Below are 26401 nucleotides of genomic sequence, written 5' to 3' on the forward strand. Positions count from 1 at the left end.
TTTTCACCATTTGATTATGATGTGTAAGATTGCTCTCTTTGGTCTTCTTATGGAGACGAAACAGCAGAATTTACCTGCTGGTATTCTCCGACAGGTTGAGCGATTTGTCAGGCAAAGTTGGGCGTTGAAAAAATGATTAATAATAAGTGGGTTATTATTCCATGTTAATATGGATCATAACAACCATGCAAATGAATTTATTGAGCACAGAATAGATTTTTATTTACTCAACATGTATTTTTCTGTGCTCCAAATCTCCCATTGTTGGCTCAGCAACGAGGCACAAACATAACGCCATCGACACTCCGACCTGAGTCTCCTTGGATTGGCATTGGACTGAACCTAGCCGGATTGATTGGAGCACTACCTGCTCGCCTGTTTGTCAGCCATGAATAATCTGAAACGACATTGCGAGCATCAGCAGGGGCCTTGCAGCGTGCATTCATTGTGGAAAATGGACAGCTCAATCAAAAGAAGCTGTTGAAAAGCTGGTCATAACCGGAGGCAGAGCCTTGACCCAGAACGCTGTCCCGTGACTTGAGTCGCAACCTCACCAACATCCCTGAACGGGACGCCTGACTACTGTATTCCCGATGAACTCGGGCCACATTTTTGCTTCCCCTCCTCCTCCTCCTCCTCCTCCTCCTCCTCCTGCTGCCATCTCTCTCTTGCTGTTTAATAGAGCCATGCTTCACTCAGAAGGCCACGTCATCTTTGTTAGGAGGCAGACGTTCATGGCGCCACCTGCCATCGTCAGTTCTCCCCGCGTCAGGTAGCACGGGCCACCCATCACCCCACTGCTTTACATGGTAATGGAAGTCTGAATACTTGATGATAAAGCAGCGATGCCCTTGGCTCTATGACCTGGGGTTAACTTTGAATTATTTACACATGGATAACCTGCACAGGTTGTTATGTACCTGTGTTTGTAGACTGGCAGTTGTCCAAAGTTCTTTTTTTTTGACAGCTTGGTTTGTTGTCAGGATTTCTTTGGTGTATTAAAGGCAAAGTAATTGGTCTGAGGGAGAGGGCATTGTGGCTTCTTTGAAAAGGAGCGCTGCGCTCATGATGCTGGCGATGACACTGATGCCAGCCTGTACAAAGAGGAACCACAGGAGGAAATGAAACACTTAGAGCATGCTTTTTGACTGGTTGCCAAGATGTGCAGACGGTGCATTCTTAAAAGCATTCATCTGTGATGTCTCCCCTCGACCATTGTGAACTCTCCCCCTTGAAATGGTGCATTCCCCTGATGTAGACCCAACCCTAATCCCCCTACATCCACTGATGAATCCCAGCCACACACACGGTAGGGATGCCGCCTAATTGAATTTCCTTGGACACAATGAACACACACTCAGGACCTGCAGGTTCCAGTCCTTGCCTTTGATAAGCAAATGACCCCTATGGAATTGAGGTCACAGCCTGCGAAAACAAGAGTGAGGGAGAGAAAAATAAAGTCCTGCGCTCAGACAAGCCCAATATCGACTCACCCGGGATTGAGACCAATGATGTTTACCCTGTGTGTGTTGAGCCCCTGTTGGCTCAAGGGGAAATTCATCCTATCCACACACACACACACACGCACACACACATGGATGTCTGTGCTCTTGTCTCTCACAGTGCAACTTTTTCCTTTTTTTTTTACTGTAAGTGCTTTTGTTTTTTTACATCCAAATGGAGCGTATGTGTAAATAATCTTGTCTTTGCCACAGATTAGAATATAGCCCAGTACATTAAATGTTGGTGCGTCCTGTGTGTGTGTGTGTGTGTGTGTGTGTGTGTGTGTGTGTGTGTGTGTGTGTGTGTGTGCCAGTGGATCTAGTAATAGCTTTCATTGTACTCCATTGCCTGGAGACTATGCACCAAGCTCCATCATACAATAGTACGGTCAGTTAATTCATGAACTCAGCCACTCTGCATCTCTTCCAGTCTTTTTTTTCTCTTCCTTTGGTTTCGTTTGTTAAAAGTCAAGAAGTCTCGGGGCAGAACAGCGTGTTTGCTTTGGTGAGTCTAAGAGTGCACAGCCCGGATGCTTTTACGGGTGCTGCTTTTAGATACAAGCCCTGCATGCTTTTCGTCTGCTTTACAGATACATTGTTGAGTAACAGAACTTTGTATATTTAGGGGGAAATGAATCAAAGAACATCAAGGGAGTCATTTTCAAATTGGGGCGGGGGGGGGGGGGGGGGGGGGAGATTGTCCAGTCTGTAATTATTACTGTGCACTTACAACAGTTAATCTTTACAAGAAGCAGTGAGGGATTTGTTCCCTGACCTGTTGAGCTCGCCAAGATTAACATAACTTGGGGGGAAGAATCAACATGTTGCCATGAGGAACACTGCAGCGAGCTTTTTGTTGTAGGCTACAGGAAGATTAAGTTAGTGCATTAATAATGCAGCAAGCAACATAGCATAACTGTGTGTATATTGCATGAAAATAGCTCTTCATGAGTAAAGTAATTAAAGTAAATCTGTTGATCCTTCTCACCTCTGACATGAAACGTATCTCCTCAGGAAATATAACTGTCCGTGTGGCTCAGGCCGTCGCTCCACATACATTTAACTCCACTTGACTTAGTCATGAGTGAACACAGGTGTGTGTGTGTGTATGTGTGTGTGTGTGTGGAACTGCAGTTGCAAATCTAGGTCTGGTCAATACAACACAAACCAGGAATTAACATGTAACTGCGATCTGGTGTCCTCGCGTCAGATTTCACGTTATGCATATTCATCAAGCCTGGTCAATGCAATGTTAGTCAGTGCAATGGTCAGTGCAATGTTACAAAGCTTAGAGTATTTTCCAAATAGTACGGGTAAGTACAGCCGAGTGGGGTTCTTTCATGAAAATAAACTCACCTGGGTTCCAGCTGCAAGCCCAGAATTCACACAGTGTCAATCACATAATCACCCTTTAAACATGTTTAATTTCACCGAGGTTTGGAATACGAGCTCATTTATAAATGGGCCGCAGATCGAACCGAAGACTGGAACGGCGTCATGTTTTAATTATCGTTGAACGGGAATGTAAAGTGCACGCTCAGTATCTCTGCAGGAAAAGAGGTGTAAATGACTCTTCCTCTCTTTAGTTCTTAACACCTTGGAGGGACCTGAGCACACTATTATAAATCAATATTGTTATAATTGAGTAATAAGTGTGTCAGTTTCGGGACAGACATATTTTTCTATGAATCCGCTCAGCTACTGTATCAGTCGTTCTATGAGTGATGTTCACAAAGTTTTGTTTAGCTTCCAGCCCTCCCAGAGGAATAGACTTTGGAAAAACAACAGTAAATAGCAGCCGGTCCAATCATTATTACCTGCTGTAAAATTACAGTCCCATTTCGTTCACCATGTGATGAGATTATTTTGTCCTACTTATTAATTGGAGTGAAATTGGAAAGTGACTCACAGCAGTGTTACTGGAAGGTGTCAGACACAGAAAGCAGGTAATTATGGAGACAGGAAGAGATAAGAAAACGGAATGCAATTACCCGAGCAAGCAGACCTTCAAATTGCTCCTCTTAGGATTTCTCACTTCAGTTTGCTATTGTTCATTCTTTGCATCTCCATACTGATCTATACCTTTCACCCTCTAGCTCAAAGAAGAAGGAAGGTTTGCATTAATTCAAATGAATTTAGAGCCCATACAAAGCACCGAACAGCGCTCGTTGACAAATTCCAAATGGATGTACTCTGAATCTAAATCTGGGCTAAATCTGATGTGTCCATTGATCTTCATGTGTCACTCAGAATTTAGTTTCATCTAACGTTCTGATATGTGAAGGCACTCTTCAGACTGATCTTCCCCATCTCTCTCCCCCACACTATAGTAGCAGACGTGTTTCCATACATAGCATGCATTACCTTTCTAAAGGATTTCATCAATGACAGACGCAAGCACAAAAACCAATTCCCTCTCCCAAGTCCCTCCCTTGTAAAAAATTGCACATTGCTGCATATACTTTAAATAAATGTTCTCAAAAAGAAATGCTGCTCGTGCTGCATTTCATTATTTTGTATCGATGCTATAGAGTACACAAAATGGTTTTTCATTTCATATATTTTGACCCTTTATATTTTGACGAAAGCTCAATGCTGCCATGTTGCTGATTCGAAATGAAGAAGGAGGGTTTCTTCTGCTCCATTTGTTCAAACTCTGTCGTGCCCGTTTTGTTACTTTAGCCATTTGTTTTAGCATTTAGGTGCTCTCTCAGCCTGTGCCACACACTCTCACTGCAGGCTCACACACACACACACACATCTAGCTCGAGCTGGAGTTGAGAGGGAGTATATATGAGAGTGAACTCCTAAATGCAGCCTTTTATTTCAAACTTTTTTGAGAGTTCTTTGGCTGTATTATTGAAGCCAACATGAACACACAAATATCACTTTTCTCCTTTTTGCAGAGACGAGCATGATGGTGACTTCTTGCACACAGCACGGGGTGTTGTTGATGCTCAGAGTGGCGCTTCAGCCCTGGATTCACTGCACACATAGTCACACATGTACTGTGATCGCATATAGCAAAATCCACTGCATTTAGAAGCTGAGACATGGGTGGTCCGACCGTTACTTATCACCGCGTGACTGCCGGCGCGTTGGAGCCGATCCACTTGTCTTCCCAACAGCTCGTGTCACTGCTGGGCCCAGCCTGCACTCACACAGGCCTCTACATATTCATGCACAGTTTGCCTTGAATTGTTGACAAAAAATGTCCCCCTTTTTGGTTTGATGAATACTTTGTATCAGCACGAGGGCTTTCTGTAATTGCTGTATAGGTTTGATGACCGGATAGGTGCCACTTAGCCAAGCTTCAGTCAGTTTCAGCCTGTAGCTAGGAATGATCACTTCAGACAGATCAAGTGTGCGAGGGGAGTGTAAGAGTGTCACAAAGTGCCTTTATGTAAATGGGAGTTGAAGAGCGCCTCTTCATTGAGACTTAAATATACAGCGTTGTATATGCTACCCTGTCAGTCTCGGGGATGTGTCCTCTGTGAATGTAAAATGTTCGGCGTTCATATAAAAGGTTCAACACCTTCCTCTCTCTAGAAGACCCCAGAGAGAAAAGATGAGGCGGAGAGAGAGCTGGAAGCTGAGGGGGGAAACGCGGCAATCTCTTCATCAGAGTGAAGAGAAAGTAGGACACATGGTAGGGATCAAGGTCGTAGCTCAATATATGAAAAAAAAAAGCTCTGGATTACAGGTGCCAAATCAAAGGTCAAAGGAAAATGAAATGAAGGATTGCTTCTCTAATATCAAAACAGACAGGACTCTGACAACACTATATTGTTTGGACGGTTTAGCAGAATGTATTTGGTCCCGATATTCCTTTGTTAGAAGACGCGGTGTCTTTGCTTTCTTTGCACTACGGCAGCGTCGCTTTTATCAACACTGTCGTTCAAGTGCTCTATAGATTGTGAACTCTTTCCCCCCCCCCCCCACTCCTGGATTTGATAGAGAAGCAGGTCGTGCTGAGTATGTTTGTTTGTAGAGTGTTTGTTTAGCGCTCCCTTGTTCCTTCCCAACTGTTGGCGTTTTAACGCCTTCCAAATTACACCAAGGATAGCTGTGAGGCTCTCTTCTCCTTCTACTCCGTTAACAAGCACTCTGTTTATATATGATTATGCTTCTCTGCTTGTTTATTCTGCCTTGCCTTTTTTTAAATGACTTTGCCGGTTCCGTTCAAGGTACAAAACGCAGTAAAGGATTCAGTTGTTTTCTTTCTGTGGAGAAATAGTATGGTCTTTTTATTATTCGCTGCCCCCCCCCATCCCCCCCCCATTCACCATTTTGACGGTTATTCCTTTGTTTGCTTTGCAGCGCTGCCAATCATGCAGGTGCAGATTGACATTACCAGACAGCAGGTGGAGAAGATCTTCGGTCTGGATGAGTACTGGTGTCAGTGTGTCGCCTGGAGCACCACCGGAACCCAGAAGAGCCAAAAAGCATACATCAGGATCGCTTGTGAGTGCACTTTAAAACGATCACTGTGGTGTTTCAAATGCAAACGCTGCTTAACAAGGCGCTTACATATTGCATGCCAGGTTGTAATAAGAAGATATTAGCATTTTTTTCACTGTGGATTGGTGGGGAGACTAACTTTCATTTTACAATTAGCCCAGAGGCCATTGTGATCTCTGCACAGCAGTGCATTACTGCGATTACGATTTAGTAAAATCCTCTTCCTGCGATTATACTTCAGAAGTAAAAATTCAACCCTGGCAGGGAAAAACAGAGAGCAATGCATCTGCTTGAAGGCAGTCTTTTTAAAATAAAAGTGGAACACTATATTTGGGTATTCATGAGCATATTTGTCTCTGGCTACAGTATATCAGCAATGATCCCTATGAAAGTAACTGGAATAAAAACAGATTTGAAATTTATTGCTGTGCAGCAATCATAAATCTGTCTGGGGAACACAGACGCATCCCTCGCTGCAGCCTCAAAAGCTTTATTAGAAGAAGCCATTTTACATTTGAGTATTTTAAAGCATTCTGCCTATTAATTCCCACACATGCATTATTCTAGACCGAGCTGAATGCAGCACTGTCTCCAAACCACCAGACGTTTTGAAAACACACATTCATTATCCGACCTTGTTTGAGAGCTCAACAAAGTCGGTTAGATGTAAGATGAGGACACACACACACATGCTTCAATAACGATGCGTTTGTGCGCACGCACCGCTTCGCATTCACGTGCACACGCATACACACTCGCATACATTTGAGCCTTCCGGGACTGTTATATCTCAAGTCTCCCCCAGACCCATTGTATCGGCTTTAATTAAATTAAATGTCGTGAAACTCTCTGCTTGTCTTGACGTTTCTCTCGCTGTGATTGGTCAGGACAGGCTCAACATCTGTTTAAAGGAATTCACCGGCGGCTCGCACCCTCAGCCCCCTGGATACACAATAACACATTGCTTCACTCTGAGTCAAAAACCCGGGGTGAACACATCAAATTTGCGCCAATCTGCCAGCAGTCAGCGACCTGTCTAGCTCATCAGATACAACGGCCTTGCATTTATTTCCACTTTTAAGAAATAAGCATTGGCAGGTTTACCTGTGTAATGTGTGTAGCCTATACAAATGTATAGCAGGACTCGGTGCAGCGGTAAGAGTATCCAATGAGACGTAATGTGAAGCCCCCATGCAGTCAGCCAGGCTTGCAGGAGCTCTTGTCCAGGCGCCTCGGGGCTGTGTTTTCGTGTGGCTGCTCCGTACAGATGGAAGCTGGAGGCTGGCGGATGCTGGAGAGAGGAGAGTGGGTGGTAGGGGTGGAGTGAGGGGTAATGCAATTGCTTTTGCTTGATGCCGGGCCCCTCTGGCAGCAGACAAGCATCTCTGAACCAGCCAGGCAGCCTGTAATAAGCAACATGGTTGGTGCCACCGATCCCTGTGTGGCTTAGGGGCCAACTGGAGTGCGACATGCCCAGCGAGGCCATGGGTTGACATTTCAACAGTGATGAAAGTGAGCAAACGTCACCAAGCCAAGTTTTGTGGATAGAGGTATTCATAAACCTCACAAGCGCTTACAAATATCCTAATTGGTTGCGTTTCTCCCCGTCTTCTTTTCTTCTTCCCTCAGACCTGAGAAAGAACTTTGAGGCGGAGCCGCAGGGTAAAGAGGTAGCATTGGACCAGGAGGTGCTACTGCGCTGTCATCCCCCCGAGGGAGTGCCACAAGCCGAGGTGAGACAAGGATTCAGAAGATATTTATAGGCCCACATCTAGCATCCATTTACCCTTTCCTCACCAGGAGGACAAAGAGCAAAAAGTAGCTCAGCATCAGCTCCCCAGCATCTCTCGCTGCTCCACCAGGGGAGCCGACAACCCTGTACGGATAAATTACACCTTTAATTATTCCCCATTATTGATTTATTATCTCTCTTACATCTCTAAGAATCCGTATATCACAGCATCTCGTCACATCACTCAGGATAGGCTTGGAGGCTTCAATCCCCGTTTGGCATCTCTAAAGGCATATCCATAATTAATGGATCTATTTGCTTCTCTCTCTCCCTATCTTGTTCTCTCTGCCGTCTCTCCATGTCCTGTGTCTCTCATACACTTTTGTTCTGCCCAACTCTCTCGGTCCGTCTTCACATCTCTCAGTGGTGTGTGTGTGTCTGTGTTTAGAGGGACCAGAATGGGGCCAGCTGTTTCACCTCGTCTGCTGCATCCTCGCAGTCCCAGATAGGCACTAACCGCTTTAATAACAACACAAGAGGAGGTTAGGCCAGCCACTCAGACAGCTCAGAGACCAGAAGCAGCAGACTAGCCAATCACAGCTCGACAGAGTAGGGACAGTTTGCAGAGAAATGGGAAGGAAGGTGCCAACTGCAGTTCAACAGAAAAGAACATCAGAGCAGAAGTCACCACGGGAGAAAACGGGAATAGTGCACGTGAGGAAGAAAGCCCAATTATATGCGGCATCGCAACTGGCCGTAATACCAACAAGAATGCCTCCGTATCGTAGCTACTCTCGAGACGGCACAAGGTCAAGTGAGAGCACGAAAACAAGCAAACCAATCTGAGAGTACACCAAGAAAAGGAATAACATCAGTTTTGGCTTCTGCAAGAGGGCACAGAAACTACACAAAGCGTGATCAGTTTCACTCTCAGACCGCCAACAGCTATGGAGAACTCCAGCAGCTACAAAATCAAAGCTACATTTCCCACACAAAAAGAGAACAAATAGGAACATCTCAGTTCACCTCAGCATCAGTATCATACCAATCTACAATTGTTCTGCTTTTTGTCTGTTTGATTGCATCAAAAAAATAAATACACCACTGCTTTTCCTGTCCATGTACAACTCCCTTATCTGCAGCAGTCCAGAGCTGCATAGGAGGGGGAGACGGTTTCTATTAAGTTGCAGTGAATTTTGACCTCTGAAACATATTTTCAGGTGGAGTGGCAGAGAAACGAGGATGTGATCAACCCAGCGAGTGACCCCAATTTTTTCATCACGGCGGACTACAATCTTGTCATCAAAAAAGCCCGGCTGGCGGACACAGGCAACTACACGTGTGTGGCAAAAAACATCGTCGCTCGCCGCAAAAGCACCTCTGCCACGGTCCTAGTCTATGGTAGGTGATAACTTCTTTCAACAGGTGTCACGGAGGGCAGCGGGAGAGGCCTGGGGTTCCAATAGCTCCTAAATTTACAAACATAAGAAACAGCTTGAATAATTCATCTATTGCTTGCATGTTGCTCTCGTTATCCCACATTTCCACATAAACATCTGCATGTTCTCGTGCATGAACGATACCTGGGTGCACTTCTTTTATCAGGTGGTTGAAATATTACACTCAGATTTAACACCGTAGTTGTAATAACAAAATGCAGCATATTACGTATGGTGACAACTTGCATAAATCAGCTCTGTTTTTCAGCGAACAGTGAATTGCACTATCATTAATAACTACAAAAAGATATAGTAGTGTATCTGCACATTAATTAGCACGACTTAAAATGTTGCTGGCAGCCATTCTGCACAAAAGCTGGTAGTCTCCAATCTTCCTCCTGCCATCTTCCTCGTTCTCTGTAGTGGATCCAATACGGGACGAGAAATTGAATTAACAGCAAACTGTAAATAATGACTTGGCTTGATAAGCGCACTGATCTTTATTAAAATTCAGGAAAAAACAGCATATTTTCTACCACAGAGGGTTCCTTGGGTACTGGCACTGCTTAAGTTTTGCATACGTTACAACAGCCAGCCTTAATTCTCAGCTATACATGCAATCAGGAAATTGTGTGGGAACGCATCTGAAAAATGTAAAAATCTGGCACAATGTCTGAAGCAGGGTGTGTTTTTGTTGAGGCTGCCAGAAGATGCCGATACCATGATGTGCTGTAAAGTCAGAACAAGAGTTCTTGTATTATCTAACACAACCGCAGAGATAACGCACCATATGCCACAAATATACAGCACTATGTAGGAGTACTCGATCCTCCTCAGCAGCATGTGCACCAAGGCTTCTGCTATAAAATCATTTAAAGGTGTTTGTGTGAAATGCATTCAATATTTAGCTTGTACAGGATTTACAAGACAATTCAGCTTATTTTGATGAAGTTTATAAATTTGAAATACATGAAAAACAAGGGGTGCACTGTAAGTTAGCATAGCACTCGTGAAATTCAGCAAATTATTTGATCAAAACATATTCGCGTCTTTATGTATTAAGTGTGAGTGAGAAAGCACCTGCGTGTATTACTTTTGATGTGACTTGTACAGTCTTTTTACTTTATTTAGTTTAGAAATATAATTATCAAATCAATATTGAACAATTAAGACAAAATAGACAGTAAGCACTTCAAGTAACTTCCTTTTAGGCTGGTTTTGTAAATGAACAGACTCTGTAGGGGGGTTTGACTGTAAATGTCATTGAAAATTAAAGCATGTGCACTTTCACTGTGAACGGTTTCAAATGAAATGTGTTAATTTGCAGCATGCAGTCAAAACACACATTATCATACACTCCTCCAAGCCTTCAGCGTGAAAATAAAAAAGCCCAATTATTCCGGCTGTTGATTATAATAGATTAGCTTGTTGTTGAAAGACTTGATCTGCAGATGAAGAAATCTAGCATTGGAATAATTGTGGAGGCAAGAGCATTCACATTCCTGTTGTTCGTCTTCCTCGTATTGTCAAACAATCGTTTTCACTCGTGGACCTGACAAATTGTGAACAAATTGCATAGGCTGCTTGCTTGTTTATTAATTTCTTCACATCACTCCATGTGCTTGACGAGATGACACATGTATTAACTTTGTTGACATATTTGAGGTTAAATCACAATACATGTGTTAAAAAGAAGAAGAAATTAAAGAACAATTCAGTTACCTGAGAGCTTCACCGTCCACCACGCTAGCTAGCTGTAGCAAGTCATAACAGCTGGTACTTTTCAAAGGGGGTTCAACGGGGGGGCAGAGATGTATTTTAACAAGGCCTGGCTGGTGTGACTGCACTCTGTGCTAAGAGGTAATCAGGGGCCGAGTTGCCTGGCAATTTACCTCGCCGTGGTGGGCAATCAATCGCATAGAGAGGGCGAGGAAATGATTCAGCCACGACAAGCACAGGCGAGAGTTAGGGGGGGGGGGGGGATTAGGAAGGGAGTATGTACAGAGAAGGAACGACAGTGCTGTTCAAGTCAATAAATCAGGAATCTCGGTATCTTGTAAGCTGCGGCAAACACGGGATGTACAGGAGGGAGCTGATTAGAATCAAACCTGCGTGTTTGATGTAATCACCTGCCGGGATCGAGGATATACTGTAGCAGCAATTAAGTGCCAATAGAGGGTTAAGGTTCAGTACGTGGGCATTGTATATTTTTAAGTGCTTGAACCTTTAGTTTCAAATATAAAAGAGGCATAACTGACAGGCCTACAGTGTTGTTCTCTACAATAGTTGAAGAATGAAATCAGCGGTGGATGTGTGAAGGACACAATCTGAATTACTGAAGCAGCAACGATATATATATTTATTTTTCAGTAGTGCGTTTGCATCTCCAAGGAGTAGGCGTGGGCTTTTTCTATGCACTCATGACTGTGAGCTTTTTTGCTTTAAATAGCATTTCTTTACAGTGATTACATTCTGCCTGAGTGTTTTGTATAATATCTTCCATTACCTTTAGAAAGGATATTTAAAATGTCCACCAGTTACTTTGCAGCTCTGTGTGTTCCTCAGAGATAAGGTCAAAAATGGCAAGCTGTCATGTTATTTGCTGCTCCCTGTTGAAGCCATTTTGTTTTCACAACAGTTGTCTGTATTGCCAACGTGGACACAGGAAGCAGCCAGTATTGCTCTCGCTCTTCCATCAGTGCTCAACCAAAGAGTGTAACAGCAGTCACGATTATTCGAGCGCAACACACCTCTTGTCCGTGGTGCATGTCGGGTAATCCTGGCTGCTCTGTCCCTTCATCCATCTATCCCTCCCTCCCAAACCCACCCCCCTCCCTCACCCACCTTTCCCCGGGGCGCTGGTCTGACAGTCAACGGCGGCTGGTCCACGTGGACCACCTGGTCGTCCTGCAGTGCTGTGTGTGGGCGTGGCTGGCAGAAGAGGAGTCGGAGCTGCACCAACCCCACGCCACTGAATGGAGGCACATCCTGTGAGGGGCAGAACGTCCAGAAAAGTGCCTGTGTGGCCACCTGTCCAGGTAACTCCCAGGCAACCCCGTTTGTCCTGTGGTGCTTGGCTTCCTGTGGCTTCCTTTTTGCATTTCTTTGCATCTAGAAGTCATCAATTCATTTTTATTTTGGCTGCCTTTTGTTCCAGCACCCAGGTCTTCCCTTAGACGTCAGTGCTTCTGTTGTTTCTTGCAATTAGACCGCTTACACAGCAATGTCAGAGTCTGTTAGTCGTCACAGTAAGGCCTCACCCTCAACGTGATTTAATGTTCACTCTTTGCTCACATATCTCTTAATCTGCTGCGCTAACCCTAACCCTGCCCTGCTTTTATTTCAGAGACCTGTCTGCTTTTAGAGACACGGTCCCTGCCACGGCATTGTGTCAGACCAGCTAGTACATTTGTTGTTCTTTGCTGCTCAAGCTATGTAGTAAATATGGGCAATAAAAAGCTGAATTATGGCAGCCTCCGTGCCATGTTTACGTGTGAGGAGTTGAGGGCGTTTCATTTGCCTGCCCGTTCTCCCTTGCGAGAGCGTCGGAGAGGCAGAGAGTGTTCTGCCTGATACTGAGCAACACATATCGATCTCCGGTAGCCTGAGATGGAAGTCAAGCTGCTTCATTTGCAGTTCCACATTAGGCCCCCTGACAGAGGGAGAGGGAGCAGCACAGGAAAAAGGAGGTGTAGGTGAAGGGAGGATAAGAGACAGATGGAATCAGATGCAGTGTAAGGAAGGCGGGAACAAAGCCCAGAGTGACGGAGAGGAGAGGAAAACTGAGAAAGAAGTAGAAAAAGCCTGAGTGTGTTCAAGAGCTTGCCGTTTAGCTGCCAGCAGATCCGTATGTGGACGTATAGCTGGGACTCTGCAGCCATGCTGACCGCAGGAGAAATCTCCCGTACGCTAAATAGCAGACGGGGAAATCCAACACCTCTGGCAGTGGCAGCTTCTCCATGCCTAGAACAGAGGTTATCTTCCCCAGTGAATCGGGGCATTACATTACACATCTCCCATGTAAAGACATCACTAGATGTCAAGCATGAGTGTAAGTAACATTGCCCGCTGGAATACAGCAGGAGGAGGAAGACAAAGGAAACACAGCAATGCATGACACTCCATCGGGGCTCTATCTGGATTATTAGCGCTGGAGCAACGAGTCATGGAATTAGAGGGGTGTCTGGGGATGCTTGACATTCCCCCACAGCAAAGCCGGATACTGACCTCCGTGAGCTTAAAGAGATTAATGTCAGTCCAAGCTGCAATTGTCGGACTAAACCCCGCCCCTTTCTATCTTTCTCTTGCCCCGCCGGGAGAAAGTGTGTAATTTCAACCCTTAAGGTGCTGTGACAGAAATTGCATTGTGCCCCGTGAACACAGTTTGCAGAGACTTTGAGAAAGAAAGAACTTGTTTGTTTTTTTTCTCTCTCAATGAGACGCCACAGCAACGCGACCCCGCTCACACGTCTATCAGTCCCGTTGTTTGGCCAGAGACAGAACATCAGTGGCACAGACAACCCCAGCTGTCGGATTCTGAAGACGGCTCCCTTCAAGGCCGAAGTCCGCCGCGCCAGCGCCTGGGGATGATGGGCTGTTGTTTCCATCAACAAGTGGTGCCGCGGCCCTGTTGTGTACTTACAGACATGCCTCTAAAGTCCCCCAAGATTGAACTGATCAATCTCCCATCGTCCGTCACCCAGCACACACACACGGCCCAGCGAAGACAACCCCCAAATGCATCTGAGTCCACGTGATTAAAACATACATATTCAGCTTGAATACATGAATAGATGTTCTCATAGAGTTACGTTCAGCAAGGGGGAGAAGATGAGACCAGCCTAGCAGAGAGCATCCCAACATACTGGATAAAAACCTTAATTACCACTTTGGTTACAGCCTTCGCAGGTCTAATCCACTGCACTCACAGTAGATGGTGATTTCAGCTCATTTTAGAAGAAAGAGACTTGAGCAGAATGAATTACACGGGGAGCTGTAATGCTGCAGATAGACATCATGTTATTTATTTAGACACGGCTGACATTTGGATTCAGAAGTTTTTATTTTTTTTTTTAAATCAGCCTTGAGAGGCGTTTTTGAGTTGCATTTTAAAATAATAAATGATTTCATTCTGGTCTTGTTTCAAGAGTTCATCAATTATCCAGACTTAGATTCTTGGCTGATTATAAGCTCTCTAGTGCATTTAGCTTACAGCATTGGGTCTTTGAAATGAGTTACAGAAAAAAAATCTATTTTGTTTTATCTGCTTATTCTTTGTGATTTGCAGTTTCAGTCTGTTTTGTCTAAAACACATCGATGGCCCCACATGCTTTACTCCTCCTTTGGGGATAAGGAGATGCTGTCAACTGGATGAATATTCGCTGGCAACAAATCAATTTATATTTGGAAGCAACAACATGCAACGGCTATAATTTGTCTCTGCCGTGCCCGGCTGAAGTCTATATATATATTTATTGTTGAAATGCCGATGGCCATGTGTTGTTCCACATTTTAAAAAAAGTAGCATTATTCCATCAGAACTCTCCAGATGTCGATTCACAATGACTCTTGTGTCTAAACGTGAGCTCCCACCTCTCATCTGGAAAGTGTGAAGATGGAGAGGCTCATCTGTATTTTTGTCTAAGTCTCCAAAGTGTTTTAATGAGAGTTGATGGAGGCCTGTGTGGCAGATCGGATGGGCTTCATGCTGGGAGAGAAACAGGGAGCTGTGGAGGAGGAGGAGGAGGAGGAGGAGGCTAAAGCCTGAGGCTCAGAGCAGACACACTTGAGACAGCGAGTAGCCAAACTATGCAAGAGCTTATCTCCCTTTCTCTCTCCCTTTCTCTGCCTTTTCCTTTGTCTCCATCTCATCATATGATGCCGAAAGTACCTCGCGAAATCTGCAGTCCGTCCCTCACCCTTTTCATTGACTCTGCCCCTGCGTTGACTTGCGATCAGAGCCAACAGTGATGGCAAAATGTCAGATCACGCCAACGTTTCCAACAAAGACACACCACCTGTGTCAACAGCAAATAGTTAGTCCCCAGTTTTGGAAGTGACACCTGCCCCACGCAAATGAATGGAGTCGTTGCTGATGTGTTAGAGAACAGCAAACAACCTGAAGGGATTTCAAATGCGTGTGAATTATTTAAATACTGTAGTGATCCCTCAGGCTTGCCAGAGGAGCTGTGAGATTTCTACTAGAGGGAAAACAAACAGACTCTGGGCTGGTTTGTTTGTGTATGCGTGCCTGTAAGCGTGTGTTTGTGCACGTTCGCGTCGTACACATGCAAGTTAACGCCCATATGTCTACTGTCTGCACTGCAGGCAAATGTCTATTTCTACCTTTTGAAGCAAGCGTTCGTGTGTCTCTGGATATTATCAGAGATTGTTCCCGGAGACTTCATATTTTATCCGAGGAATAAATAAAGGCTGTGGTTAATAAATGTGAGAGAAAAGACACTTTAGTTCACTGCGAAAAAAGACGGTGGCCATCTGGTGGCAGCCTCGCATCAGCGCTGTTTTTAATCATTCGGTGCCATTTGTTTTGGCTCATCCTCCTCATATCTCATTCTGTCTCATTCTGGTCTGTTCTAGTGGTTTAGTTAACATACGGGAGAAGACTCAGCTTTGTGCAGTTACCCATAAAGTACTACATCACAACCACAAAGAAAAATCGGAGTTTTAGATGTATAAAATGTGTCAGAAATACAGAATGAGGTGTGGTCATTAATATCCGTTGCATGACCCACTGCTGCGGCCGAGCTCTCGACCCCCTCCATGGGTCTGTCGTTTTCAGTGGCATTTTTTCATCAGCCTTTGACCACCAGGATTAGGGGTAGTTACTGTGCACGCGTGTGTTGACAGGACAGTGGGAGCACAGCGGCAGCCTGCTGGTCTCAGTGGTACTTGTCTACCTCCTCGTGTTCCCCTCAAGGACACAGAAACCATAGGTGTCCAATGATCTCGGACTGTGTCCGTCAGTAGCCGTTGTCATTTTGAACAGCAAAGCCTTCAACAGGCCCTCCTACTGACCTGTAAAGAATGTCCGGGTCCCTTTTTGCTTCCCCCCCGCTACAACATGTCCAAACGGGGGCTTGCCACTGGGCTATTGTATTACTTTCCCTCCTCAGAGACCCATCTGACCTAAAAACCTGTGGTGCTGCATGATTGAAAATCAGCTGTGCTGCCTTTTGCAGTGGCGCTAACAATCTCTTTCTGGGGATTTGATAAGGAAAACTGTGGCTGTGGATAACAATTTTCTTATGTGGATTCTGAAAAAGGAAAAGGATTGGCTCTGATTTCCGCCTTGAACTTGAAAAAAAAAGAAAATCATGGAAAGTGTCAATTTTCTTGCTTCACTGCATTCATTGCGACCGCTGACGATCTTCCCTCTTGCTTCTTTGCTGTCCAAACACTTCTCTGGTCTCTGCTGCTGTGGAAAGCCTCTCCTGTTTCTGAAATATTTGCAACATGTGTTAAGATTGAGTCAGACAGGCCATCAAGAACTGTTCATGCATCTTCATCTTTCTTTGACTTTCCTCAGCCTTGGGTCACGGCGCTTGTGTCTCATCCACATTCTCACGAGCAGCACCCTGTTGCCACTCCCATCTCCTCGTTTGAAAATGTTATTCGTATGGCCATTTGTCTCGCTTTGTGGTGGAAAAGAGAAGTAGAATTTCATCACCTCATCGGGGCAGATGTTGATCTCGTCTCTTTATTTCACAGTGGTGTGGATAAACTAAGGGGCGACATAATATATTCATTAGGATGTAATTCTCTATTCAATCATTCTCGTTCCCAGCCTGGATAATCAGCCCACTGGCCCACGGATGGGTCCACTCAATGCCAAACAAGGACAATTATCTGATTGGTTCTGCTCTCGCTGCCAAATGGATCTGACTGCAAAGAGGCCCGAGCTGTGTCAGCATCCCATCTCACATACACACAAACACACACAAACACACATTCTCTAGCAATCATCTGAGGACACAAACAGACCAACATGGAGACTTGTGTGGGAGCGGGGTCTAACTGGCACACCTGGGCCTCTGGCCTCATACGCTTACAGCGGCATTTAGCTTGGTATCCAATTGGCTGTAAAACCAAATAATATCATTGCTTGGTACAGTTATGCAATAATAGAAAATCCCACGCTGAGTGACTCTCACACGTGTGTTTTATTAACCAAAGTCTCTGACCTGCAGCGGGTCAGACCCATTCTCTTTCGGTCATGTACCCTGCACTATTTATTGCTAGGATTAATGAGCGCTAAGGTTTTCTTGCCCTTAGGTCAGTCAGGAGGAGGGTTACTGCTGTCATAGAGGTGCGCGTGTACTCTCTCTCTGTGTGTGTGTGTGTGTGTGTGTGTGTGTGTGTGTGTGTGTGTGTGTGTGTGTGTGTGTGTGTGTGTGTGTGTGTTGCTCTGGTGATTCTTGTATGGTCCCCTTCACCCCTACATTTGGGAGAGAGAAAGAGCGAGACAGTGGCATTTTTCCCCCCATGAGAGCTCATTACTGCTCTTTTTCCCATTAGCCCTATGGTAACCTTCCCCAGGCCTGGCGCTGTGTCACTCTCAATATCACTCCCAGCCGCCTGGCTCCCCCACCCCACCACAATGCCGAATTACACCCACCTTTTGGAAGTGGTCTCCCTCTCTGCGTGTGGTAAAGCTACTGATGTTTCTTACAGCAGGGCCCGCACAGAACAATTACTGGCCCATTTCCATTTGTTTCATTTTGCCCGTGTTGATGGTGGTGTGTTTCAAGTTGCGGTAGACAGAAATACACATCGGGTGTAATGTACATCCGCCTCTGTTCAGAGTAATACCACCTGTATTATGTCCTGCATTCAAACGCACTGCAGGTAATGCTCATGTTGCTACAGTAACGGCTTGCTTGACAAAGAAATCAAAGCGAGGGAGATTTGCTTCGTCTCACGAATGTTCATGTCGGAGGATTTTTAAACCATATAGGCACACATGTATGTTTGACAGCAGACTAGAGGGCCAATTTCCCAAGGGTCAAATTCTCCTCCCTGTACAGATTTAGTTTGTTGACAGCTGAGTCTACCAGGCCACAGCACCCACGTACCACTGGGGTTTAGCTTTAGTTGCATCTGATTTCCATGTTAAAAATAAACAAAGAACGCAGAATAGAGACAATATGGCTTCCCTCAGCAGTTTTACACGCTTTGGTTTCCCTGCGCATCTGCTGGATTTGAGTGTGTGCAAGTGGATTTGCATGTCTTTATAATGCTTTACCTACCAGGTTTCCATTTTAGAGTGGATTTGCACAGGATGGCAACAGAGTATTCTTCCAGTTGTTATCATCTCACACGCAAATACACCACTGCTTTTACACCACTTCTGCATCTGAACTTCACCGTGTAGAGTTTCCCACTGTAAGAGGGAGTTATAGCTTGTTTTATTGAAGGTGTTCAGCATGTTTTCCGATCAATAGTTTTCCCTGAGAACTGAGATATCACTGGTTGAAGTGAATCAGTCGGAGTTTTGCTGCTGTGTGTGTTTGTGTGTGTGTGTTTGTGCTCATCCGTGTTTCTCATTCCGTGTGTTTGCAGTGGACGGAGGCTGGAGCGAGTGGAGCAAGTGGTCGGCGTGTGGTGCAGACTGTTCGATGTGGAGGAGCAGGGAGTGCACCCAGCCCTCACCTGGCACCGGGGGCAAAGACTGCCAGGGACTCGACCTCCAGTCTCTCAACTGTACCAGCGAGCAGTGCCCACAGAGTGAGTGAACTGCCCACCCACATACTGCAAACACAACCGTTCAACTCAGTGGAACAATAGAGGACATCCCGTTGCACAAGTTATTTCTTTTACCACTTTTCTGCAACAGGATCAGTTGGATGCAGTTTAGTTTTAAATATCTGCTTATTATAGATGAGCTGATTAGTTGCAAATAAACATTTTCTAAATCAACAAATATGCTCAAAACAACATTTGAGAACACTGATATGATAAAGTAAAAGAAGCCCAAAGTGGAAAATGTATTAAAAATTGAAAGCATGACGGTTTAGTCTTGCACCCTACATCAAAGACAATATCAAGTAGATCATAAGCAATACATCAGCAGCAGGTTTACAGGATTAGCATCAATTGACCCCTGAACTAAGGCAGGTAGAGAGGCTTTTCCCTTCATGCTCTGTTTTTAAATACTGTCTCCACTTTGGCATGGGGAGCGAGAGTGTCCTCTCCTCGTTTTATTCGATCAGATAAACATTTTATGGCTCCTTATGGCATCAGCTTCCTGTGATAGATGGAAGGAAAGATGTCCATTTCATAAGACACTTGTACTGGCAGTAGAATTGTCTGCGGACCATTACCGGCTCGTCCCCACCTGCGTGACCTTTTTTCAACGATCAGTTCTAATAAACACTGGTATGACACCCGCTGCTAAGATAATATACAACCTTTTCACCTGCGTCGCTGCCGTGTTGCTCTCCGAGCTATTAATAGAGCTGAGAATTAAACCATCTCTCTTCTGAATAAAACACAAGCTGTCAGATAAAGTGCCACGGGTCAAATCAGCCGGCGAAAGCACACATGGCCGGTGTGCATGTCTGCTGTGATTTGTGTTTATGCTGTGCGTTTATGTAGTTACAAAGCCAATGGGAAATTCACTTTTTTGTGTAAAGCAGCCACTGTGTTCCAACTTATACACTGTGTTCATTAATACTGTCAGGATAAGAAACCACGAAGCACGGCAGCTGAGTGGAAAGTAGCACCACGGGGTCCACTGCTGACCAGATGGACATGAAAGGAGAGCTCTTGTCACTCCCTGCAGATATCAAAGGCAGAAAGATATTGCAGCTTCCCATCCAGAAATGAGTCTCAGGGTGGTGTCTCATAGAGACAAATCTTATAAATAGCGCTGTCTTTGGCTGATCCGCATGATAAACACAGGGTTTTAATAGGGACTGGGTTAACATGGGCCAGTGAATTAATAAACTGAATTATGTATCTTGCACCATTTGACGTGATCAGATAGACCGATGCATAGAGAGCTGCGGGGTGGATTGAGCTTCTGTATGTCACATTATGTGTACGTGTGAGAGAATGTGTCCATGTGTGCGCACGCGTGTGTCAACCGATAGCTGAATATTGGCTGATGCAGTGAACCAGGGAGCTCTGTCGGCCCATCATCAAAGGTCAGCAGCTCCTCCCCAGAGAGGCAAGATATATACACAAAGATGCCAGTCATTGTTCCTCACACACACACACACACACACACCGAGTCACTCAGAATTTACACTGACAGTGCAGAGCGGCGCGCTGGCCTCTGAAGAATGCCTGTCCCAATCTGTTCCCAGCAGATGTGTTTCCATAGACAACGGCTGTGTGAAGTATTATAATAAGCAAAATAGCAAGATGGTTTTGGCTTGTCAGCAACTCGCATACTTCAACCATGTCTGCAGGCTATTAGCTGAGATGGAAAACTTCCCCCTGAAACAAAAGGCGCCCTCCTCTTCTCCAGTGTAATCGAACAATACAACTGCGGAGTGAGCCGCAGTTACTCGGCCACAAAAGACGCCCTTTGTCTGAGGACCTCACAAACATCTCTAATCTCCCTCATTAGGCCTGGAATGGCATTCGTTAGATGAGGTTGTTGTTTTTTGGTCTTGCATATAAGAGAATCAATGTGCAGCGGCGAGCTTTGTGTTACAGCTCAAAAATAAACAGATCTGACCCAGGCAGGATCATTTTCATAAAGCAAGCAAAAGCCCAAGATGGAGCTACGCAAAATCTGTGCAGGGAAATAATACGCTGGCAGCGTGCCAGAGCCTAAATGGCAGGCAGGTGTTAGAGGGCAGAAAAAGGATAGTGGGAAAAATGATACTGCTCATATCCGTAGGCACAGGAAATTAGGACAACATAAAAACAATTATTTGGCTTAATGTGTGTAATGAAGGTAATGATCTAAATATGCAGCATCTTGTTTTGGGGGGTGTCACAAATGATTTTGCGAAAAGCCATCGCTGTATGAATCTGTCGTCGGTCTGTTTTTGACCCTAGGCAGCTAATTTGTTGGTGAAGCAGCTGATGTTTTCGTCACGGGCGTGTTTGTCAGAGCGGGGTCACAAGGCTTTTGTGAAAAATGACTGAACATTTATTTTGGGCCATATTTCACCGGGACCCGCTGAGGGATGGGACGACTGTATTGTGGAGATAGTAATGGTCACGTTCACTTTGAGAGTTTTAGTAGCCGTATTTCCCTGACCTTAAGAACTCCCATGTTATTCATCTTCGGGCGAGTGACTAGGATTGGCCATGGGATGAAATATATTCTCAGGTCTCTTGATAAATGCCCTGGGGGGGGAGGCGCAGGAGGCTGCAAAGCTTTTATTTATCAATGCGGGAGAGAGAACGGAGCAAGGGGAGAGAGTCGAGGACTATCGGGTGCAAACGTTGTGCTGACTGCCAATGCAGCGAGAGTGCAAACTTCAACGGGATCCAGGTACATCGCCTCAGAGGAGATGAATTATTATTTTTATATAAGTCCGTACTGGCCCATCTCAAGTCAGAAACTGATCCCGAACCAGCCAGCCCTGGAGCGAGTCTGAGGAGCTGAACTGTAAGCTCGGGGAGAGGGGAACAAACAGAGATTGGCCCGGGGTCAGCTGTGAAAACAGCTCATCACAGCCACAGATTATCCGCCGACGGGTGTCAATCATGAAGACACGTCGCACAAAAAGGGAATCAAAAGTTCTTTGCCAGCAATTACACCAAGTGGACGTGAACCATGGAGTGACGGGCGGCGGAGCAGAAGAGAGATAAATTGGTCGAGTCTGTGTTTGAAAAAGAGGGCGAGAGAGGGCGCGCTAGAGGGGGACTAAAGTAAAGCCCATCCAATTATAAAACCCGATTAGCTATGTCAATTAAAGTGTGATGGATGTCCTTTCAGTTATTGGCTGGCATCATGAAAATCAATGGAACAGGGCCAGGAAGAGCCGAGAGTACTTGCTGGTCAGGGTTGTAGCGAGCAGCGGGATCGTTTCACTGTGACACCTGGTGGGTCAGATAAAACTTCTCTGTGATGCTCCGATAAACCACCAGAGATTGCAGACAGAATAGAGGGAGAGAGAGAGAGAGAGGAAGAAAGAAAGAGAGGGGGAGAGATGGACAGAGTTGCCTGATTGACTGACTTTATTGTCTGGGTGCAAGAATGGGGTGTGCAGGGAAAAAAGAAGAATTGAGATACTGGATCTCTGCATCTGAGGTTAGCTAGGTGCCTTTGGTTTGCCCTCAGAAAGTAAACAGCAACTGGCCAATCTAAGGCTATGTTTATCCAATCAGCAGAACTCGGTTGGCCTGTCTCCTTGCTGAGGGGTGTTGTTTTGTCTTTAGTCAGACTGCACATCTCTCTGTAGACTGCAGCGCTAGAAGTCCAAATATCACAGCCTCGTCTGGCCTTTGACTCACCAAGACGATTGGTGGGAACTTTTAATGAGAGGTTCAACCATAGTCTTTCCCCCTTTTTTTGGAAGGTGGAAGGTTTAGCCCGGCTGCTTAGAGTTAAGCACCTCAATGCTTCCCTCAGGAGAGAGAGTCAGAGGAGAGAGGCACGGGCAGAATGAGAGGTGGAGGAACCGTGTATGTATTCTGTAAGACCCTCCATAGCATAGACATGTTCTGTGCATATGTGCTATGTGATGTCAAGAACAAAACACACTTGTGTTTATCTTCAGCCAGTCATTCACAATTGATTGCATGTCAAGATCTCTGTGGCATTACAATGGGCCGCCGTAGAGCCCGGCTGCATGTAATCCTGCTACTCAAGGTATCAGATTGTTCTGAGATAATCACCCATGAAATAGATTCTGGCGTTTCTCTTAAAGACTTGGGTATGTCAGGCGGCTTTGTCCAAGGGAATGGATTTCTCAAGGGAAGAGGAGAAGGCAAGGACAAATGGATGAAACGAAATGAACGGAGATGAGTGAGACAAAGACAGAAAAGAATACTTATTTGACCATTTTCTCTTCAGTTTTGACTGTTAGCACTCTGCTAATTGAATCGTGCCATTCTCATACCACAGATTTACCAACACCAATTAAAATTTGTCAAATCAGTGCTTCCAATGTTGAGCGCAGTCAATCAGTAGGATTATCCAGTGGTTAAAAAAAACAATACCATGACAGTCTGGGGATATTCATCAACATATGTCAACTAACGACACAAACCTTTTTGGACGCGTTACTGCTGGAAAGTAAATTGCGCATTCTGTCTCTGTGTTATTCTTTGTTTTTCCTTTTATATTTTTAATTTCCAGTTTGCTCTTCTCCTCCTGCTTCTGTCCTGCTCCTTTTGTTGTCAACTCGCCACACGCCAGCCCGCGGCACTTTAACCTTTGCCGTTGTTCTCCGTCCCTCAAAGCTGCACTGCTCAGTGCGTCCCCTCCTTGACTGTGTTCAGCTGACAGCGCTACGCCCCCGTGGCTCCCGGGGACAATGGCCCTACACAAAGGCCCCGGGAGCATTCTCCACCTCCGCCACCAGATTCCCCAAGCCCAGGGAGACAGCCGTAGCAAATCCCATTCTCCTGCAAAACACACACAACACACACACACACACACAAATGCATGCACACGTTGATGTCATCTTCATACTGTACTTTGAGGGGAGAAAGATGCTCCTGCTCCACCCTCAGGCTTTTGAGAGAGAGAGAGAGAGAGAGAGAGAGAGACATTCAATAAGAACATCCTTCCATCCTTCTCTCTTGTGGGTGTTGTGAGCATAAAGAGAAAAAGACAGGGGAGAGAAAATATATATATTTATACATACATAAACATATCTTGTCCACAGGTTGACATTGAAGCTTTAAGCTTTTAGATATTACTCATACTCACATATATATATATATATATATATATATATATATATATACATATATACATATATATACATATATATATATATATATATATATATACATATATATATATATATATATATATATATATATATATACATATATATATATATATATATATATATACATATATATATATATATATATATATATACATATATATATATATATATATATATATATACATATATATATATATATATATATATATATATATACATATATATATATATATATATATATATATACATATATATATATATATATATACATATATATATATATATATATACATATATATATATATATATATATATATATACATATATATATATATATATACATATATATACATATATATATATATATATACATATATATATATATATATATATATATATATATATATATATATATATATATATATATATACATATATATATATATATATATATATATATATATGATATTTACTAATACTGGCTCCATTAAAGGGATAGTTCGAAACACCCAAACTATCCCTTTAACTATGCATCGTACAGTCAGGGACTGTACGATCATGCAGCATTAGGTGGCAAGCAAAGAATGTGGAACTGATGTATCTTTTATTAACCTATTAACCAGATCCTCAAAGTGAGACCTTTGTCTGGAGGATCTTGGCTCCAGCATCACACACGTTGGACTTGCCATTCATTACCTGAGGGAGTTTTTCGGTTGTGCCTAATGATTTCTTTCCTGTCGTTCTGTGTCCTCCCCTGGCAGCCGTGAGCGGGGCCGAGGACGTGGCGCTCTACGTGGGCATGGTGGCGGTGGCTCTGTGTCTGACACTGCTGCTCATCGTGGTGGTCCTGGTCTACCGGCGCAAGAAGGAGGACTTGGACTCTGACGTGGCAGACTCCTCCATCCTCACCACTGGCTTCCAGCCCATGGGCATCAAGCCCAGTAAGCCAGGTGTGTGGGCACCGCGGCCACGCAGGCCTCCCCCCCACAGCAGTAGGACACTGTTCTTTGTTCTACCCCTCCTCTGTGCGTCCGTCGGTCTGTCCGTCTGCCCACCGTGACCGTGCAGCACCCATCTACATGTACCACTGAGTCTGTGTTTGTTTGTGGTTGTGGAGGTGGTGTGAATGTCTTTACAGTGGTTTTTAGTCCAAGCAAGATGTATCCTGTGTGTGTGTGTGTGTTTGTGTGCGTGCGTGCGTATGTGTGTGTGTGTGTGTGTGTGGCGCACTAGCTGTTTATTTGTCTGCCTGACACATTATGTTTCGCCTCCACCTCATTGTCAGGAAATGTACCCACTCCTGTGTGGAGCCTCTGAGGTTTACCAGCGAGTAATAGAAATACAACTGTCTGAGTTAGATGGAGATGGGGAACTGGGTTGCAGTGCCTGTGATTCACCGTGAAAAAAGCCTTTATACGTTCTGGGTGCTAAGCTGTGTCTGAGTTCTGTTTGGAATTGATTGTGTGGTTGCTAAACAGACAGACAGAGAGAGAGAGAGAGAGCGAGAGAGGGGATGTGAATTGACTGGCTTTGTGTGGAATTTGTGTTTGTGTATTGTCGGGTGTGTGCGTGTGAGTCTTCTGTTTTCAGCACCATGTGTCTTTCCTGTGTTTGTTTCAGTTTTCGTCGTGTGTCGCGTCAGCTTTCGAGAGTGTGAGGTCTGTCTCTGTGATGTACGAACCCCTCTTCGCCTGCCACTCATCCGAGTTTCACACATTTGCTTTTGTCTGTTTTCTTTTCATTATCTGAACAGAGAATTCCCATTTGCTCACCATCCAGCCTGATCTAACTACCACCACCACCAGTTACCAAGGCACCCTACGCGCTCGCCACGATGGCACTGGGAAGTTTTCAATGACCAACGGGCCCCTGCTGGACCCGCTTCCCAATGGCTCACACACTCTGCACAACGGCAAGCTTAACTCAGACCCTGCTGACTTTGTGAGCAGACTGTCCACTCAGAGCTACTTTAAAACTCTGCCCCGCGATGTAGCGAACACCTCCTATGGGACCTTCAACTTCCTGGGAGGCAGGCTGACGATCCCCAGCACAGGTGGGTTCTTCGTTTGGATTCATATGTGTTATCTATAAAGCTCAATTGGTTTGGACGAAGAAAAAGATAAATCGTTGCCTTCTATTTTTAGTCTAGTTTGTGTTCTCACGGATTTTTTTTATACACAAACTAAGAGCTGTAAACAGTCAGTCAAATGGACTGACATGTAACTCATTCAGTGGACAGTTTTGATGATGGTCGTCCTGTGAGCTCTTTGTGACTGGCTTCTCTGGTTGTCAGAAAAGAGCTCCCAAAGTCTGTCTCGTATGTTCTCTGAACATATGGAAAACACATATTTGATTGGCTGATAAGCATCACGTGAGATGTTTT

At 44.7% G+C, this 26401-nt stretch overlaps 1 protein-coding gene across 1 annotated transcript in view; it reads left to right on the forward strand.

Moving 5' to 3' along the window:
* Positions 1-26401, forward strand: part of unc5a (unc-5 netrin receptor A) — a 115556-nt gene that overhangs the window by 71772 nt on the left and 17383 nt on the right. Inside the window, exons 3-9 of the mRNA XM_076103903.1 lie at positions 5823-5966; positions 7593-7696; positions 8916-9096; positions 12005-12172; positions 18714-18878; positions 24780-25010; positions 25772-26071. Coding sequence (XP_075960018.1) covers positions 5823-5966; positions 7593-7696; positions 8916-9096; positions 12005-12172; positions 18714-18878; positions 24780-25010; positions 25772-26071 — 1293 coding nt within the window. The remainder of the gene's footprint in view (positions 1-5822; positions 5967-7592; positions 7697-8915; positions 9097-12004; positions 12173-18713; positions 18879-24779; positions 25011-25771; positions 26072-26401) is intronic.

The sequence above is a fragment of the Anarhichas minor genome, unplaced genomic scaffold, assembly GCF_050575085.1.
Source record: "Anarhichas minor isolate MPS153535 unplaced genomic scaffold, ASM5057508v1 ptg000028l, whole genome shotgun sequence".
Taxonomy (NCBI): domain Eukaryota; kingdom Metazoa; phylum Chordata; class Actinopteri; order Perciformes; family Anarhichadidae; genus Anarhichas; species Anarhichas minor.